Source organism: Cygnus olor, chromosome 2 (assembly GCF_009769625.2).
Source record: "Cygnus olor isolate bCygOlo1 chromosome 2, bCygOlo1.pri.v2, whole genome shotgun sequence".
NCBI lineage: Eukaryota > Metazoa > Chordata > Aves > Anseriformes > Anatidae > Cygnus > Cygnus olor.
This window is the reverse complement of record NC_049170.1, coordinates 46,438,568-46,455,646: the sequence shown is the minus strand read 5'-3', so window position 1 is coordinate 46,455,646 and position 17,079 is coordinate 46,438,568. Positions and strand designations below refer to the sequence as shown.

Below are 17,079 nucleotides of genomic sequence, written 5' to 3'. Positions count from 1 at the left end.
TCCATTTTACAGGTGTTTTGCTTAGAAATACCTTTATTTTATAAAGCCACAGTTTGTTCTGTAAAGTTTTACCACACTTATAAAAAAGGGGTTGACAATTTGAGGGAAAAAAAAGAAAAGCTGAAAACATTTCTTGTAATTCAGGGTTACACAAAGGTTATATTTATAATATATATATTTATTTATAATTTGGAGACAGTAGAGATGAAACTGCAACACGAGGGCAGCTGCGGGGTCATATTTCAGAGACTTGCTCATGTCCTACAAATAGCGTTTCCTGACAGAAGGGGTTCACGAGGACCATCCCACTGTCGCGGTAGTCGCCGTTGGCGGGGGAGCGCGGCTCGGAGAGGTGGTCCTAGGAGAGAGGCAGAGCAGCAGCATGAGTGCTTCACATCCCCTCACCCTCCCGAGCACACATGGCAGTCCACTGCTGTGTGTGAAGGCACATGAGAAAGGGACTACTTTTGTCACTGGGGCATTTGGTCCCATCCCTCGGAAAATGCCCGACTTCTGGGGGACCCCAGCTGCTGGGAGCTAACTTCAGCGAACCGGTTTGGTCCCTCTTCAGGCAGCAGGAGCCATGAGTGAAGATAATCGCTCATAGCTCTGATAATCCTCTTTTTCTCTGATAATCCTCAATTCCGCTGATAATCAGGATGATTTTTTTTTCTCAGTATAGGGACCCAGAAATCAGACACATCAAACCTTAGGTCCCTTAGCACAATTTGAGCTTTAACATTTCTTTTTTTCACTTTCATGACATATTGCTACAGTTTTCTGTCAGCTGGGCTCGACTCATGGAAGATGCATTTGCAGCTTCTTTTTAAGGTCAGAAAACCAAATATATGGTTCCAAGCTACCTGAGCATGTCCCAGTTCAGTAACGTTCAGATCAGTTTTAACAGACTGACACGGCAGCTTTTAGAGACAATGTGAACAGTGCTGTCATGTGAAAGCAGTTTCGTGGTAAGTCAGGATCCTGCTTTTAGCTTGAGCAACACAATTGCCAGGAAAGTGGAGTTAATGAAGCAATCGTGAGTGCTCATCTAGGCACATCTCAGAAATTCCTTTCTGAACAATTTTTTTTTTTTTAATTTAATGAGATGAGTTAGTCAGTCAGCTGATCTCTTGAAAATCACTTTAACATAAGCCCAAATTCTTCACTGGTTCTAGGTTTTAAAAACTTTTGAACTAAGCTAAATTATTCCCCTCCATCTCTGAGGGCAGCTATATTTCTATCAGTAGGAAAACCTACTCATATATGAATAATATACCACGGAACCTGTCAGATCTCTTCAGTAAAGGCTGATGGCACATACCAGCACTACACACTCCCATATGCTGTTGTTTTTGATTGCTTCTGTACTGGGAGCACTCACCCCCTGAACTGCTATATGAGAAACTATAGGCTTACTTATTATTATTTATTATTATTATTTATCTCATAATACACTTGTTGGATTGTAGACGAGACATTTCAAAAAACTGTTTCACTGAATATGTGTAGGAATTTTAAGGCTTTATTAATATCACTTCCTCTCCCCTTCTCCCAGCATGGCTTCAGTGACAGTTTTCAGGCACTAATTATGCAAGTGAGGTACCTCTGATGTCTCCAGAGACTGGATCTCTCTCGGTAACTCTACAGCATGCCTGTTGAAGTAGTCCATGGTAATAGCATTATTCCAATAGCTCAGATTGTTTTCTGGGTTAGATGTCTTTTTCTTCCTCCTCATGCAGCAGACTGTCAGCAGAACTGCTGTCAATAGAAACATGCCATAAAATTGGTTATTTCCTTTCAGTAAGGACTTCTCAGTAATGGGGATTTGGTATTCAAGTTACTTAAGGATAGAGCTGGTGACCTTCATCATACAATTCACCCTCAGTTAGATCCAGCTCCCGTCTAACAGAAACCACACAATTAAATCAGAACCTGCCCCAAGCAGATGAGACTTCAGGACTGGCAGGATATGCAATTTTTTCTTTCTTTTTGATGTGAGTCTATAATCTACATAATGTGGCTATCTGGCTAACGAAAAGGCTCTGGTGTTGTAACTGATGGCATTTTAACACCTTGCTAGGGATTTATAATACCCTCTAGGACAGGGGACACTCCACAAGGACTGCAGAGGGTGCCTCTGTGCAGATCTTTTCTGCTTCTGGCTTGTTCAGACACTGCAGTCATGAGTACATTAGCAAGTCGGCAGTGAGAGACACTGGCACTAGGCTCAAATCCCAGCACTAGGCTGCCAATCCCTGCCCATGGCACCTCACATTCATAACTTGGCTTCTGGGTACTTTGTGGCCATGCTCCAAAATGTCAGAGACCAGCTACGGGAACAGAAGGGATCCTGAGTGGGAAGAGATGGAGACTGAGGAGGGGTGGAGGACCCACTCCGGCACCTGTCTTGTGTAGCTTACATTTCCAGGGCAGTACTGACCCAACTCAACCAGAACTGGGGGTTTCCTGCCTGCCTACATCAGCCACAACAGGATGTGGCATCTATCGGTAAGAAAAATGGAGCATAATCTGTCCCTTACACTTGCCTGGGCATTGGTGATGTCTGAGCCTGGCTTATTTTCTCTGTGGAGCACATTTAAGTTTCTTCAAGTCAAAATATTTGAGATTAAGGTAGAGCAATCAAGCAAAACTAAGTGACCAGAATGAAACTTGTTGCTATAACTGTCTGTCTGGCCTTAAGGCCATGGGTACCCGCCAGCTGCAGTGATGCTGGAAGAACGCTTCCCCAGCAGGAGGGCTGAACACAAAGATGCTGGAATGTTATTTTCTGGAATTGCTTTCAGTTTAGTCATCTCTGTTGCAACTCAGATTTGTAATCTTGGTGATTTTCTGAAAGCTAGGCAAACCTGTTTTAACAAACATACTGCTCCCCTCTTGTCCTTGCTCAGGCAGAATTTGAGGTGCATACAAGCTTTTATTCAGAGGAGTAATGCGTAAGATCCGTGTGCTTATTTTATATCTGTGGAATTAATTGAACATTTGTGCTTGTAATCTATCTAATTTATACAGACAGACAGGTAGCCGGGTACGTACTTACTTTGATTTGTACCTGTGAAATAGGGAATGCCCTGCTGTAAATTCACTCCATAATTTCTTAACCTCTCATGACAGAAAAGAAGTGAGAAAATATTCATGAAGCAGGAAAATATATTATTTTCTCAGCTAACCTAAAATTATTTATTAGAATTACAGCCTAGAAGAAAGAAAAGACTGCAGAGAGGTCAAAGCCACTTTGTATGTCTTGACAAACATTGCAGCTACCCAGATGCCATGGATCTAATTTCTTAACCCATCTACTCACATAAAATGGCAATACGAAAGTGCAAGGCTAGAGCTCTATTTAAAACAAAAGAAAAAGCTCCTAAGAAAAAAACTGTAATGGGTTTGAGTTAGGCAGTTTATGTCTCATTCAAAGGGAAAGGTGAGCTTATGCTATAAATCGTCTTATGAAACTAATGGAAAAACCTCCTGCACATTAAAAAAAAAAAAAAAGCCAGCCATTATCAAACTTTCTATTATCCAGCCTTAGACTCACCTTGCTTCAGCCTTTCCATCACCAATAACCCGACCGCCAGGGCTGTAATTTGCTGGTGGCCCAGCAGTACAACTGGTGCTGCCGAGCCCTCATGCAGGCCGCCCCATCACTGCCAGCAGGCCCGCTCTGCCCGCGGAGGGCTGCGTCTTCACCCCTTCCTTTGCTGGAGCCCAGGAGGCTGTGCCATGTCCCAGTCAAGCCTGAAGGCTTGTCAAGATTAGCACGTAAAGCAGGACATACATTTAGTCCTCCCACTGCTGGTGAGCGTGGGTAGAGCCAGCGAACCTTTGAGCTTGTCGGTGCTCCAGCAACAAGCGCTCTCTGAGGTGCACGGCATTTCTGAAGTTGCCTGAGGAGACGAGGGCCCCAGGAAAGCCAACTCTACCTCAGTGCAAATATTTTGAAAGCCTGAGGTTTTACAGCTTATAAAATGTGGCTGCTGACAGGGAAGTATCGGATTTGGGTTTTAGGAGCTGCAAAGCCTGACACTAAGTTGAGGGAGATCTCTGCTTCTTCCAGCAGATGTCCTTGCTGCGTGAAGATATGTTGGTCATATAACAGTAATGTTCCCTCCCTTAATTAGGCTCTTGGCCTCCAACCTTAGCACACAAATGAGCAAATGGATGAAAGACTGTGGAAAATGAGTTCCTGAGCTTCTTCGAATGTAACATATTTTAGCAGAAGGCTGCCTGCCTAAGCTGCCTCGATTCAAAGCAGAGACCTGATTTAAGAGGGATAAAGAGGACAGCAGGGCTGGAAAGGGGGCATTCCTCTTCATTTCATATTAACTAACCTTCTTGGGGCTTATTTTAGTGAAATTAATGTAGCTAACGATAGGACCTCTTGCTCCCAGAACAATACTAGGAGCGGGGTACAGCTTTACTTATAATCTTGGGTATCTATTCACTCCCATGGTTAATATTATGCCTGTTACAGAAAACCTCTTTCCACACAGACGGATGTGATAGTCAGCTAGGACATGTTTAAGTGGATGACACACAGAGGGCAGAGATGGTTTGGAAGGGTGAAATGTCAGTAACAAGAGCAACAAAGCAGAACAGAGCAAGGCCAGAAAAAAGGCTAACTCTCCTCTCATTTTCTAACACTCACCCAGATCCTTTCTGGGAGTCAGGGAAGCTAAACTGACTTTTTGCTGCGGCTGCTCCATTTTGCAGTTCATAATACCAAGTGCCATGAGAAGGGCACTTCGGTGATGTCCCTGGGTTAGCTTAAAGCTAGAGATGTTAGGAAACATCTGGAATTTTATACAGAAGCATTTTGAATACGTATCCATTGACCTGCTGCTGTTCTGGAGAGAGAAATGTCAACGTGCACATTCAGGGACTGAGAGCTGCTGGTGCGCTCCATGGGACACAATACGTACCACAAACAGGAGACACAGGATTTTCACGCATTTATAGTTCTCTAGGCTGGTGGAAATACATCAATCATCTACTCTCAGCTGCCCACCACCTGCACACACAGAGCTACACCTGGTAACTTTGGTCCCCTGCCCATGAGCATTATGTCAGCGGATGACACAGGAAAACATCCAGCTTGGTTTAAGGACTCGGAGTGACTGGATTTCCGTTGCATTCCCAGGAAGTTTGTTCAATATTTAATACCCATCATGGGGACATGTTTACATCTCGCTTGTGTGCTGAAAACCTCCAGCTTCAGCCCCACTTCCTCAATTTCCTTTTGCCTTTTTTTGTTTTATTAAAAGCCTCCACTACACCATCAGAAATTAAATGCGGGATTCAACCTTTTCTTGGACCACATACTTACACAAGTGGAGTTACACTGAATTTCTCAGCTCTAGAATCATTCACATGGCTCCTTCCTAATCTTTTTTTTTTTAAACATAAACCACCAGGATTATACACCATATTCAATACCGGCCTCATAAAGGCAGTGTGATGAGATCATACCAACTCCCTACAGTTATCTGATAGTCTTCTGTCTATTCTTTCATCTCACTTAAATATATTACCATTCTTATACAGCTATAAGCTCCACTCACTCTCCAGCTCCCACATAAAACACAATTGAATGCTGGAAGTTAAAAGTCAGGAAATATTCAGACTGCAGGATGTTAATTTATTTCTCCCTGTGCCTGCAGATCATAAAATGAACACAGTTTCTAGACTTGCTTTAAAGGCTAAAATAATGGTTTATCCCTTTTTCTTTCCTTTTTCCTCATTTACTGAGGCTGTGTATCTTATTTGCCCATCATTAAACACCGCTGTAAGAGTGTGCCTGTCACTTGGGCTGCCTGTGGCAGTACAGCCTTAGCTGTGTTGCAGGTATCATGACGGGGTTTGTTATTGACCACAGCTGCTTCCACCTGGAGACCGGAGGCTCTTCTCGAGCTCCGTCTGAGCTCACCCCTGGGGATGAGACTCAGGGCCTGGGATCGCTCTCTCTGCAGCCCAGGAGGCAAACATCTGCAGGTTTTGTGACTGAGAAAGTGGGTGAGATAATTTTGGAAAGTGTCCCAATGCATGAAATGTGAGCTGAGCGGGGTTAGGTCCAAGGCAGTTCTTCATCTATTCTTTGAGTTCTGCTGACGTTTCCCTCTGAGGCTCAGCCTTCCCCTCGCGTTTTCTCACATCAGCAGAACTGCCTGAACGAATTCACTTCTGCGTTTCTGATTTGCAAGTTTCCGTTCTTCAATGTTTTATCATGTCAGTCTGTAGCTACAGAGCTGTAAGTACTGGGAGCCCAAGGATCGGGCCTGTGAGTTTTATAATGAGTTCATACTGTGTCTTGTTCTGCATTGCAGCCAGGTGTGCAAGACACGTGTGCGCACACACACACAGAGTAAAATGTTCAAGGCTGCCTAAAGGACGCAGCAAAAACAACTGGAACTGTGACATGCAGAAAATACTGATATCAGTGTTATATACTACTTTGCTTTTCTGGGAATGTAGTAGTACAGAATCCTTCATTTTTGCAGCCCTCAAGTGGAGTAAGCAACATTATCCCCCTTATTCATACCACAAAACTGTGGTACCAAAAGGTGGGATGATTTCCCCAGATTCACACAGCAGATGTGGCTCATGTGTTCCTATTCAAAGCACTACTTTTCTGGCTAGAATTTGAAGGCTTTTCAGTGGGACTCAGAAACCTATGCATCCTTAAAAAATAAGTACTATGAGGACTGGGAAGCTAAATCCCATCTCTCATTTCAGTAGGTGAGCTCCTGAGGTGCAGGTCTCCAGGCTAAGCTCCAGCCACCGAGCCATGCCACCAGCACGGCTGGCAGGGGCTGCCAGTCCTCAGTGTGGCTCAAATGCATGGTGGTGTGTGTTCCTTTCCAAGGATTTTGGGCAGCAAGGGCTGAGCTGTGCCCAGAAGCACCCTGGCAAGGAAGGGTTTTCAAGCCTTGTCACCACCCTGTTGCAGGGAAGGAATTATAGCCACTTTGGCCCCTTTTGGGGAAAGGCACAAAGACGTGAGGAAATGGTCTCAAGTTGCAGCAGGGGAGGTTTACATTGTACATCAGGAAGAATTTCTTCATGGAGAGCACGGTCAGGCATTGGAACGGGCTGCCCACGGAAGTGGTGGAGCCCCCATCCCTGCAGGTATTTAAGAGATGTGGCACTGAGGGACATGGTTTAGTGGTGGGACTCAGTAGGTCAGGTTGGCGGTTGGACTTGGTGATCTTGAAGGTCTTTTCCGTCTTTCCATAGATGATTTTATGATTCTGTGACTCCTGGCAGAAGAGAGATGTGCTGGCATCTGCGCAGCTCTGCACCGGCTCTGGAAGCAGCCGGGATGTCTGTGGGCTGGCTCAGGGGCACTACTCATTAACAGGAGGAGGGAGCTCAGTTAATTAGATTCCTGTAGCTCTGCAGCCACGAGCAGGCTCCGGCTGCCTCCTCACACCTCCTTCCCCTTCTCTCTCGGGTGCACTGGTACCTCCCCTGCCTAAGGGCTGCCTGTCCTCCGGTGCAGGGGGCTCATCCTTTCTCACAGGTGTCTCAGCACGCGGCTCAGGGCTTGCTGCCCTCCCTCCAGGGGTCTGATCAGCTTCCTTCAGTGTGCCAGCAGCTCCAGGACAGCCTCCAGGAGAGTCCTGCCCCCTCAGGACAGCAATAACTTCCCTGATAGGAGTCCTCAGCGATTTCCTCTGTGGCTTGTTTCCCTCCTAATGCAGCTCAGGTATTCAACAGCATGAAGCCAAGTCTCAGTGCCCTGGTTACCTCCACCCTGCAGCATCCCAAGGCAGGAGAGGGCAGTGTTTCCTCAGCCCACGCTCACCACAGCTGTGAGAACCCGATGAAAACATTTCCATCCCTTGAAGACAAAATGAAATCCAAAGGGCTGTGCTCTTCATCCACCTCCTAGCATCGCTGCCCGTAGGGCAGAAGCGATGAGCACTTGCCAGCGCGGAGCCTTCTGCCTTCAGCTGCGAGCGCCTTTGCCCTGGAGGTGGCGGCAGTCCCCTTTGCCACCGCATGCTGCACAGTGCACACCCGGGCCTTTGGGACACGGGGCTCACGGTTGCAGTGCACAGCTCATAGGGGGCCTGAAGGCAGGGCCCCTATCATGGAAACACTCAGCTGTGTTGTTAGAGCTGGTACAGGTGACAACAATTCCCTGTTTTTAAATATGGCTTGCAAACACAAGAAACAGGGTAGACACAGTCACAGGAACACATACTGCTACGGCACACAGGATAAGAAAAGTGTAAATACCCACCATAGAACAAACAGTGGGTTAGAAGTTCTGCCAACAGACTCTTTATATTATTCTTGTTAATACCTATCATTAGTTATTAACTCATATGTGGTATGCAAATAGGGACATACACCAGTTTACACACTGGTTATGGTTATTCTGCCTGTGGTGTATGGTATTACATTTTGCATTTTGTATTTGGTTGTATTCTACCCAGATCAGCTTTCTTTCTCAATACTGGCTTCAAATGTAATGCTGGGAAGAATTTATTTGATCCTATATTTCTGGTGATGGATAGACAAGGCACTGTTCATCAGATCAGCAAATATTGCTTCTTATTATCATGTTGTGCTCACTATATCCCAGATTTTCCTCTCCATCTTTCACAGAAGTACACGTGCACGTTTGTACTTTGGGAAAGGACAATCACTTTGTTTTGATTGTCAGTCTTTTAGATTTAAGCTTTGTTTTCACTAGTGGTTTTAACCACGTTGGCAATGGCAGGACTGATGGTCCCAGAGGCACAACCCTAACAGATATGCTGAGCCAATCCAATAATTTTCAGCTGCCAAGAGGATTGGTCCTGCTCCCTTCCCAGGTGTGTATCCCTGCAGCTTCATCCTCTCCAGATCTTCTGCTCACCTGACCCTGTGGGGAGCTGATTCAGCCCACTATGTGCACAGAGAGCAAAGTGAGTATTTTTGACCACTTCAGTGATCTGAAAGTGGCTCAGAGAGGTACCAGGCGAGGCCCAGGCAGAGAGAGGGAGGATCGCATAGGTGAGCCTCAGAGAGGGCAGGGGAGAGCAGTATGGCCCCTTTGGGCAGCAGTATGCTCTGTGTAAGACTGGCTCAGTCAACACATCTAACCTGGTTTTCAACGCAGCTCGTGGCTGTAAATCACAGGATTAATACTCAGTATTGCTGGCTGCTACCCTTTCACTTTTCCACAGGCAGCAAAGGCTGTGAAATGTTTATGTTTTTGTTTCACTCCCAACAGATCAGCATAATCACATCCTGTAACACACTGAGTGGCTTCTCCTTGGCTCCGTAGAGTGAAATGGCAGAGAATATATTGCCCTACCTTGCTGATACAGCCCAGCTAAGCAGGGGACACACCAGCATCCACATTATTCAATCATGTTTTTATGCAACTGAGTCAAATGATGAGACCCTAAGCCAGCTCTGGAACCCCAGCTGGTGCTGGTCCTGCAGGCGGCTGTCTCCTGTGGTCTGGAAGCCAAGACTGCAAACTCTTCCTGCTCCCTAGGCAGCTGCCAAGTCAGACTCAGAATTAAAATGGAGGAAAATAGCAAATTGGTTATCAGAATGATGTGACTTTAAAATCTGATTGTTACCGCCTTCAATGAAGTATTTTATTGCACTGGTAAAATTGTTGTTCCCTAAGGTCTTAGTCATTATAATTATCATTAATCTTTTGGGTTAGCAGCGGGCTTTTAAAATCCAATTCCAGGGCAAAATATAGCAGTCACTAGATTAAAGACTTGCACAATTCTTGGTCACAGCTTAAACATTTTAAAGTAAAGCTGCTTTGCCTTTTAGAGTTGCTCAGCCTTTGCCATATACCCTCAAATGGAGAGCCCCAAAAGACTAAGTGATTTCTAATAGCAACAGAGAAAGTATGCTTTGAGTGTAAACATTATAGCCCCACATTTGGAGCTGCTCTTCCCAAGCACTTTGTTCAGCACATGCGTTACCTGTGTAGTGGTTGCTTCTCATCTGTCTCAAGCTGCCCTGGCACTGTCAGCTCTCCACCTAGACCTTGAATCATGGGCTGAAACTTGAATTTTAAGGAATGTGAGAAAGACAGAAAAATAAAGCAGCAGTTAACTTACAACATGAGGATATAGGTACGCTGATAGCCAGAATGATCCAGGCAATGTCCATCTTGCTGAGACAGATGGTTGCTCTGTGCTGGGGCTTGTCCCCCTCAGTGACATGGGAGATATTTCCTTGAACCCCAGGTTTCCAGGTCCCGGCAGGAACCAGTCTGTTGAGGAAGTTTCCAGTGGCGGTGGAGCCAGCAGTGGACATGGAGCTGGACAACCTCGTGGCGGGCGCTGTGGAGAGAGCACTGCCCAGCAAGGTGGTGTCCGTCACCAGGCCCTGCTGTGTTGGGGCGGTGCCCGTGGGGTCTCCCACTGCCGGGGAGGAGATGTTGACATCAAAGCTGGTCTGAACCGAGTGACCCACTGCTGCTGCTGCAGTTCCAGGGCCAGCAAACAAGGGGACATTTGTACTGAGATTCAAGGTTACCCAAGAGTTGTTTTTGCTCAGCATATCCCATACACCATAGCGGGTGGGTTTAAAAGGCACCGACACTGCTTCAGGATCAGTGGATGGTCCAGCAGTTGTGGTGGCAAAATCTGCTTTCTGCACAACTCGCTCGGTCCCCTCCCCTCGCTCTGCTTTCCTAAAGCTTCCCGAGGTATCGGGGTGGGGAGAAGGGTCTGAGGGTGTAGTTCTGGCCAGCCCCGTGCCATTGGGATCGCTGGAGGTTGCAGTCTGGGACTGAAATGGATGGTCTGTGAAAGAGCTCCTCAAGGTAGGGAAGGGAGAGTGCAGGGTGGTCTTTAGGTAAGGCTCTGAAGACTCTGTGAAGTTGCCTTTGAAAATCTGGAATATTTTCCCCTTGGGGCGAGTCTGTCCCGAGTACAAAGCGCTCTGGTTGTACAAGTGATACGTTTCCTTTTCGCCGACGTGAGGGTCGCTCGCTGGCTCCTGGCCAGCGGAAGCGTTGCTCCCCGCCAGGCCGACGGGATGGGGAACGGCACGCGCGGAGGTGGGAGCGGGCTCTGCCGCGTGGCGGTCCTTGCGGCCAGGCGTCGTTCCCATGGCTGTGACAGTGGTAGTGTCCATCGGGAGGCCCTGAGAGGAGGATACAGTGGGAGACAGTACCTGAACAGAAAACACCAGCTCTTCTGTCAGTGCCAAGATCAGTAGAACACCTGGAGGAAGGAACACAGAGAGAGGGTCAGGCAGCGGCAGGGATGAGCCGATGGGGGACTGTGCTTGTTTGCTCCGCTCTCCCAGGCTGAAGAGGCTTGCACGCCTGGCAGGAAGGCGCACCCTTCCCATACTCCACAACAGAGGAGTCAGTGCCTCTGGGAAATTAGGAAGAGAAAGGAGGATCTGGGGGGGCTGCAGCAGCCCTGCAGCCGCGGGAACGGGAGAGCTGCAGGGAATCTCTGCGGTGAAGGAGCTTGCAGTGAGGATATTTTAAAGCATCATAGACAGCTGCAGGTGATTGCCCTGCAGAGCTACAAAGCGTCCTGCTCTTTAGTGGTAGAAACAAAAGACGTTTTCATTTTTGTTTTGGCCAGGAGGCCACCAGATGAATGGCCATATCGTGATGGGGAACCTTAGTCTGGTCGTTCTTCTGGCTGCAAAATACTAAATTTGGCTGCCTCCAGTCTTGAATGCCATTAAGCAATCTGCTTTTGAGAGAGCAGCTGCTTAGCCCTAGGGAAAATTAGGTCAAGAAGGGATGTTTGATGAGGGGACTTCCTAGCTCACTTCCTAGCTCACTTTACTTAGTGACTTTGGAGTATTTAGCCTCTTATTCAGAGTATGAGATGGGGAAAATCCACAAATGTTAAAAATGAACAAGAAAATGTAGCTATCACAGCCATTTTAAAAAGATTTTTTAAGGATCTAACTCCATCTAACACAACTTCCCTTTCACACATATACAAAAGATTGTTTGGGTCCCATTCTGTGCTTATATGTGCTGTGGGATTTGAATCCATGAGGTTTGCCTCCCTCCTCCCTCTGTAGTGTACATCTTTTCATGGGGTGCCAGATTCACACTGCTGGGAACATCAATTCTTACATTTATTTGTAGTCCAGCTAATGGACGTGGGCAGCTGCAATAGCATAAGCCTCCCCAGGATGCGGGGCTGATGTGCCCCGAGTTAGCATAACCTGCAGGTACCACATCAATCACACGTCACCATCTCCATGTGCTGACGCTGCTGAGTGCAGTGCGGACCTCTGCCCGCTAGGAAGCACACGGGATGAGTCCGTTTTGCACAGGCCAGTGAGCGTCATCAGATGGCACCATCAGCACGATGCTGGTGTCAATTTCAGCCCACGGTCTCAAGGTGAAAGATGTCGTCGCAGTCTTAACAAATCAGGGAGACAAGTTCATCAGAACTGCAGGACTCCAAACTGGTTGCTGATCACCTTCCAGCAGAGACTGTGGAGTACCTTCCTGCCCCTTCCCCATCCTGCTCCCCCCAAGGCTTGCCAGCTTTCTCTGTGAGTGTTATGCCACGTCTTTCTGCCCTACTTGGGAACAACTATGATGGGCACCAGCAGAAAACTGGTGACTGGGATGGGACAATCTTTCTGATTAGGTGCCCAGCAGGTCCTAAGGCTCTGCTGCATGTTGGCCAGAGGCAAGTGCCCCGAAGCATGTTTCTTCCAACTCAATACACGTAGCAGAAACTCACCAAAGGAGCGGCACTTATTTGTCTTACCAGGTAAGTGCCATACTTTGATCACTAACCATCATTTCTGAACTAGAACAGTGCAGAGCTCTGCAACCAACAAAACTCACCTCATCCTGCCCCCAGCAGCCTCTTTGCAGAGCACCCAGAAGATCTGAACACTGCCTTGACAGTGTAGCAAGAGCCACTTAAAAGCAATGCACTTTCCAATGCCTGGTGCTAAAATTAGCCCATAGTTTTATTTCTGAAATAACTGCCAAATATGTGATCATCTGGAATACTGCTTCCTAATTTCTAGCCTGCCACAGACAATACGCTCTCAGCAGAACACCCAGTCAAAGAGAAAAACATATTCTGTACATTGAGATGCAACCAGGAGAGCAGCTCGCGCTGTATTCATGAAGTGTCACTCTTGGAAATGAAAGGCAGGAGTTATCTTCACATTTTTGGCAGCGCTTTTTCCGAGGTCAAGGTCAAAGCAGATATTCTAGTGTCCATATGGCTAATATTTCATGCCAAGACAAGTTGCTGCTACAGAACAAATTCAAAGAGGAAAAGATGGAGATTTATTTTGGATTTTGTGTGTGTAGATAATGTTTCAGAAAACTTTAGGCCTGCTGTTCTGAGCACACGCGATAAAGTGCACTGGCAGATCTTAGGAGATAGGAGATTACAGTGATTACGCTGTTACACTGCCTGCTAAAATTTTTGGGTGGTCTTTGTGTAGCTACTTTCTCTCATGCCTCACACAGAGAAAAACATCTCTATTGGATTAATGTTATTTTCTCCAGGATATTCTTAAGTAATAAGGAAGATGTCAGCTTTTCTGCATACTGTGCCCTGAGGTTAGCAGCCCTGATCTTTGGCTAAAAACCTAATACCCATCTGTTCTACTTGAAATGCTGATAAATGGGAAGCTTGCTGCTACAAAGATTTATAACCTCTCTGGGGCAGCCTGTTGTGGTAGCAGGTCACCACACGTCAGGCACGGGAAGCCAGATACATTTAGCTGGTACCTTTAGAGAGCTTGTAAAGTACTAATAATTATTCCAAGGAAATACTATGTCATAAGCCGTTTATTTGACAATAAACAATAATACCCGTGACATTTGGCTCTCTCAGGCTGTGACAGTCAGGCTCTGCTTCTCTGCTAGCCTCCCTTTAGCAGTCTCTGCAGGACCATCACAGCCCCATAAGCTACAGCTCCTTAGGACTATTTTTTTCCTGGTTTAATGGGCCACGGTAACTCTTTCAGTGACGACCAGTGCTAATCTGTGTCTGTAACTACTTAAAAAACATTCAGCTTAGCAGATCATTGTAAAAATAGCCGGTGCTGTATATTTAGGGAAAACCAGCTGGTAATAATGACTTCACAGTGGGCTTTGCTGGCCCTTTTAAGTAGAATTAATTGACTTTATAATTGATCAACAGCCAACTGGAAAGCAAAAGTAAAGTTGGAATCAGTGTTTTCAGACGCTCTGCATCATCCATGCAGGGCCACATAAATACGTGCTGACGGGATCTGTGGTGGCCTGGTTGCCCAGAGCTCCTACTTTTGTACCACTTGGGGGTGTGCAGGTTCTTACCAAATGGGGCTCTTATTATGGCCCCCGACATTAGACTGCCCTGTTTGGCAGCTTTGGCCTAAACCTAGGGAAATAACAGACTGAATTTCTCTACTAAGGCACAGGAGGCATTTAGCACAGAAACAGACTTAACTAACCCCTTCGGAGTTCTTCCCTCCCCAGCCTCGCCCTGCTTCAAGTGTGCCTGCATGGAGAAAAGGGCCATGGAGGGTACGGCGCTGATTGTCCCCTGTGCTTCAGCTTAGCCACGGGCAGATTAACACTGAAAGGAAACCTTTTGGTAGCTATAAGGTTGTCATGGCCAAAGAGATGATATACCAGATGATAAGGTACATAGCAGATGCTCTTGGCCAGTTCTGAGTCCAGTTCTGCAGCTCTCTGCCAAAGTCCTTCAGTCTTGGCCGCCTGAGGCTCCTCGGACTGACCTTACCTAGGACGTGAGCCCGATGGGGTAAGAACTGGCAGTGCTATATGCTGCCATAATGGCAATACAGACTGTTGTAAGTACACTATGGCAAATAACAATTATTAATTATATTTTCAAAGGTCAGTTCACGCCATTAGCTTTTTTTTATAAAGGGCCATTTCTAAGTTATAGGAGCTCACGCTCAGAAGGGGTCATACTGGTTTGGCTTTTAAATGCTGCGTGTCAAATTCTCACTTTTGGAGTCTAAATTTATGACTACATTAAAACCATTCAACCCTAATGAGAAGGTTGATTGACCCGATGTCTCAGTGGTGTGAACTGTGTCATCTCGTGTTCTTGCATACTGCACCAAGAATTGAATGTTAAGTACAGCACAAATTAACTCAAGGATGAAGCACAGAAGAGTGTACACAGAGGGGGCTGGTGTGCGTTTAGCCATAAAAACCCTTCCTGACTACGTGATGCAGTGGTTCAAATCTCAACAGGACCTCGCTGTAGCACTTCTTCCCTTTGTATGCTCACAGAAGGAGTCCATGGTTTTGCACGTGAGAAAAATGAAGAAGCTCCTTTACAGACTTTTTTTGTAAAGACTGATGTCCTCAGCAAGCCTCCAGAGAGGTGGGGGTTAGTAATATTTTTCTTTCCCAAATGATGAAACAGAAGGGAGTCTCTACCCAAAGTCCTACCTTTGAGAATCATTTGGAACTTTCTCACTCTTGTTTTGAGGTAGGAGGCAGAACTGGGTCCCTCCAAATCAGAAAAACAAAGCAGTTCGGGCCCCAGCAGGTCAAATTCTTTGACTGCTTTAGGTCAGGACATCAAGAGCCCCTGCTAGGAGCTGGTGTCCTGGCTTCACGCAGGAGTTAATACCGCCTGGTGCTGCACTGGATGCTTTATGGGCACTCTGAGTGCAGCTTTTCCACATGATGGCAGACCTTGTGTGCGGCTGTGGAGTCAGCTCACGCATTCAGCCTCCCTGGAGCACCTCCGCTAAACAACACAAACTTGTGTAACTTGTGATCCAAAGCCCGTGGAAAGGTTCCCAGTGACTTTAGTGGGCTTTGGACCAAGCCCTAATTACCAAAGATACAGTGGAAACTTTTGAGCTGCACATTCACATTTTCTATAGCAAACTAATTTGCACGAAGAGCTCAATCTGGCGTTTGACCCCTTCTGGCCTCTGCTACCTTGGACCTTGCAGCAAGACAAACAGAGCCACCCCGAGCGGTACTTGGCAAACGTTTCTGCTCTAGAAGTCAGGAAGAGCTTTTCGTGCAGAGCCCTACTGCTGGAGTCATTATTTCAGACTGCCGTGGGCAAAGAAAGCAAAGGGAGCTGCTCTACAAAAGGACCCATTATCTACAGACCCAGGGCTGGGAGGCATGTGGGCAGCGTGCAGGATGCCGATGGCTCTCCGCGCTCCTAAACAGTCGTGACTTCCTAAGTGATAGCAAGAAAAGGTTGTGCAAAGCCTGCTCAGAGCAGCAACAATGTTATTGTTGCAAAGCAAGCTTTCTTCCTGATGCTATTGACTTATCATGTGGCTCTCAGCAAACCCAAAACATTACAGGGAGCAAAATGGATCTTTAACAGATGGAAACTGTGGAGAAAGTACGTATTATTATTTTTGTTATGGCCATTTTCTTTGCAATCTGTCAAAGCAATGTGATTTTCACACACTGTGAGGAAGCCTTTGTACAAACAAAGAGTTAAGCAAATTTCATCTCCATGATTGGTGGCAGAACTGAAGGAAAAAGTAGGTTACTCTGCATAGAAAATTTCTCTTCTCTGCCTATCAGTGGCTGTCAAGCCAGAACTCCCACGTATTAACTTACAAGTTATTGTCTGCTTTCTCTCGTAAGTATTAGACAGGGTGATCAACCCCAACTTCCAAATACAAGGTGTTTGATAAAACGGAGAGAACGAGTAACAGCTCTATTCACAGCAACACAACACAGCATCAGCAGAAGCTTTGGCAACCACATGTATAAACACAAATTAAGCAGCACTCACTGACACTCCCCATGAAACAACGTTGATGTTAGCCACAGTTTTCATGTGGCAAGCATGTCCCGGCCCTTTAACAACACACAAACATTGCAGAGCACCATTACTGTTCCTAAGATGCACTTAGATTTCAAGAGAGAGCGAGTCTGTAAATCAAAATTCATTTCTGGTCCTGCCGTGATTCCCACAATGGGTGATACAAACAGGACGCTGCCATGTAGTAACAGAGCAGGCATCTCCCAGCTCCTTTCTGCTTGCACCAGATACTCACAGATACTATGAGAATAGATGCTTTCGAAATGCTTTCGATCCCCTATTTATCTAAATATATACAGACACCCGAGCT

At 46.4% G+C, this 17,079-nt stretch overlaps 1 protein-coding gene across 9 annotated transcripts in view; it reads right to left on the bottom strand.

Moving 5' to 3' along the window:
- Positions 1-9: 9 nt before the first annotated feature.
- The window catches only part of TMEM108 (transmembrane protein 108), a 156,273-nt gene continuing 139,203 nt past the window's right edge, over positions 10-17,079 (bottom strand). For 5 of the 9 annotated variants that reach the window (XM_040548440.1, XM_040548439.1, XM_040548441.1 and 2 more), the window contains 3 exons: positions 10,098-11,210; positions 1,604-1,758; positions 11-358 (listed from right to left, as the gene is read on the bottom strand). In XM_040548440.1, coding sequence (XP_040404374.1) covers positions 236-358; positions 1,604-1,758; positions 10,098-11,210 — 1,391 coding nt within the window. In that variant the 3' untranslated portion in view covers positions 11-235. Of the gene's footprint in view, positions 359-1,603; positions 1,759-4,930; positions 9,516-9,959; positions 10,024-10,097; positions 11,211-17,079 lie in introns of those variants that run through there. The other 4 variants (XR_005817142.1, XM_040548442.1, XR_005817143.1 and 1 more) reach the window with 4 other exon arrangements.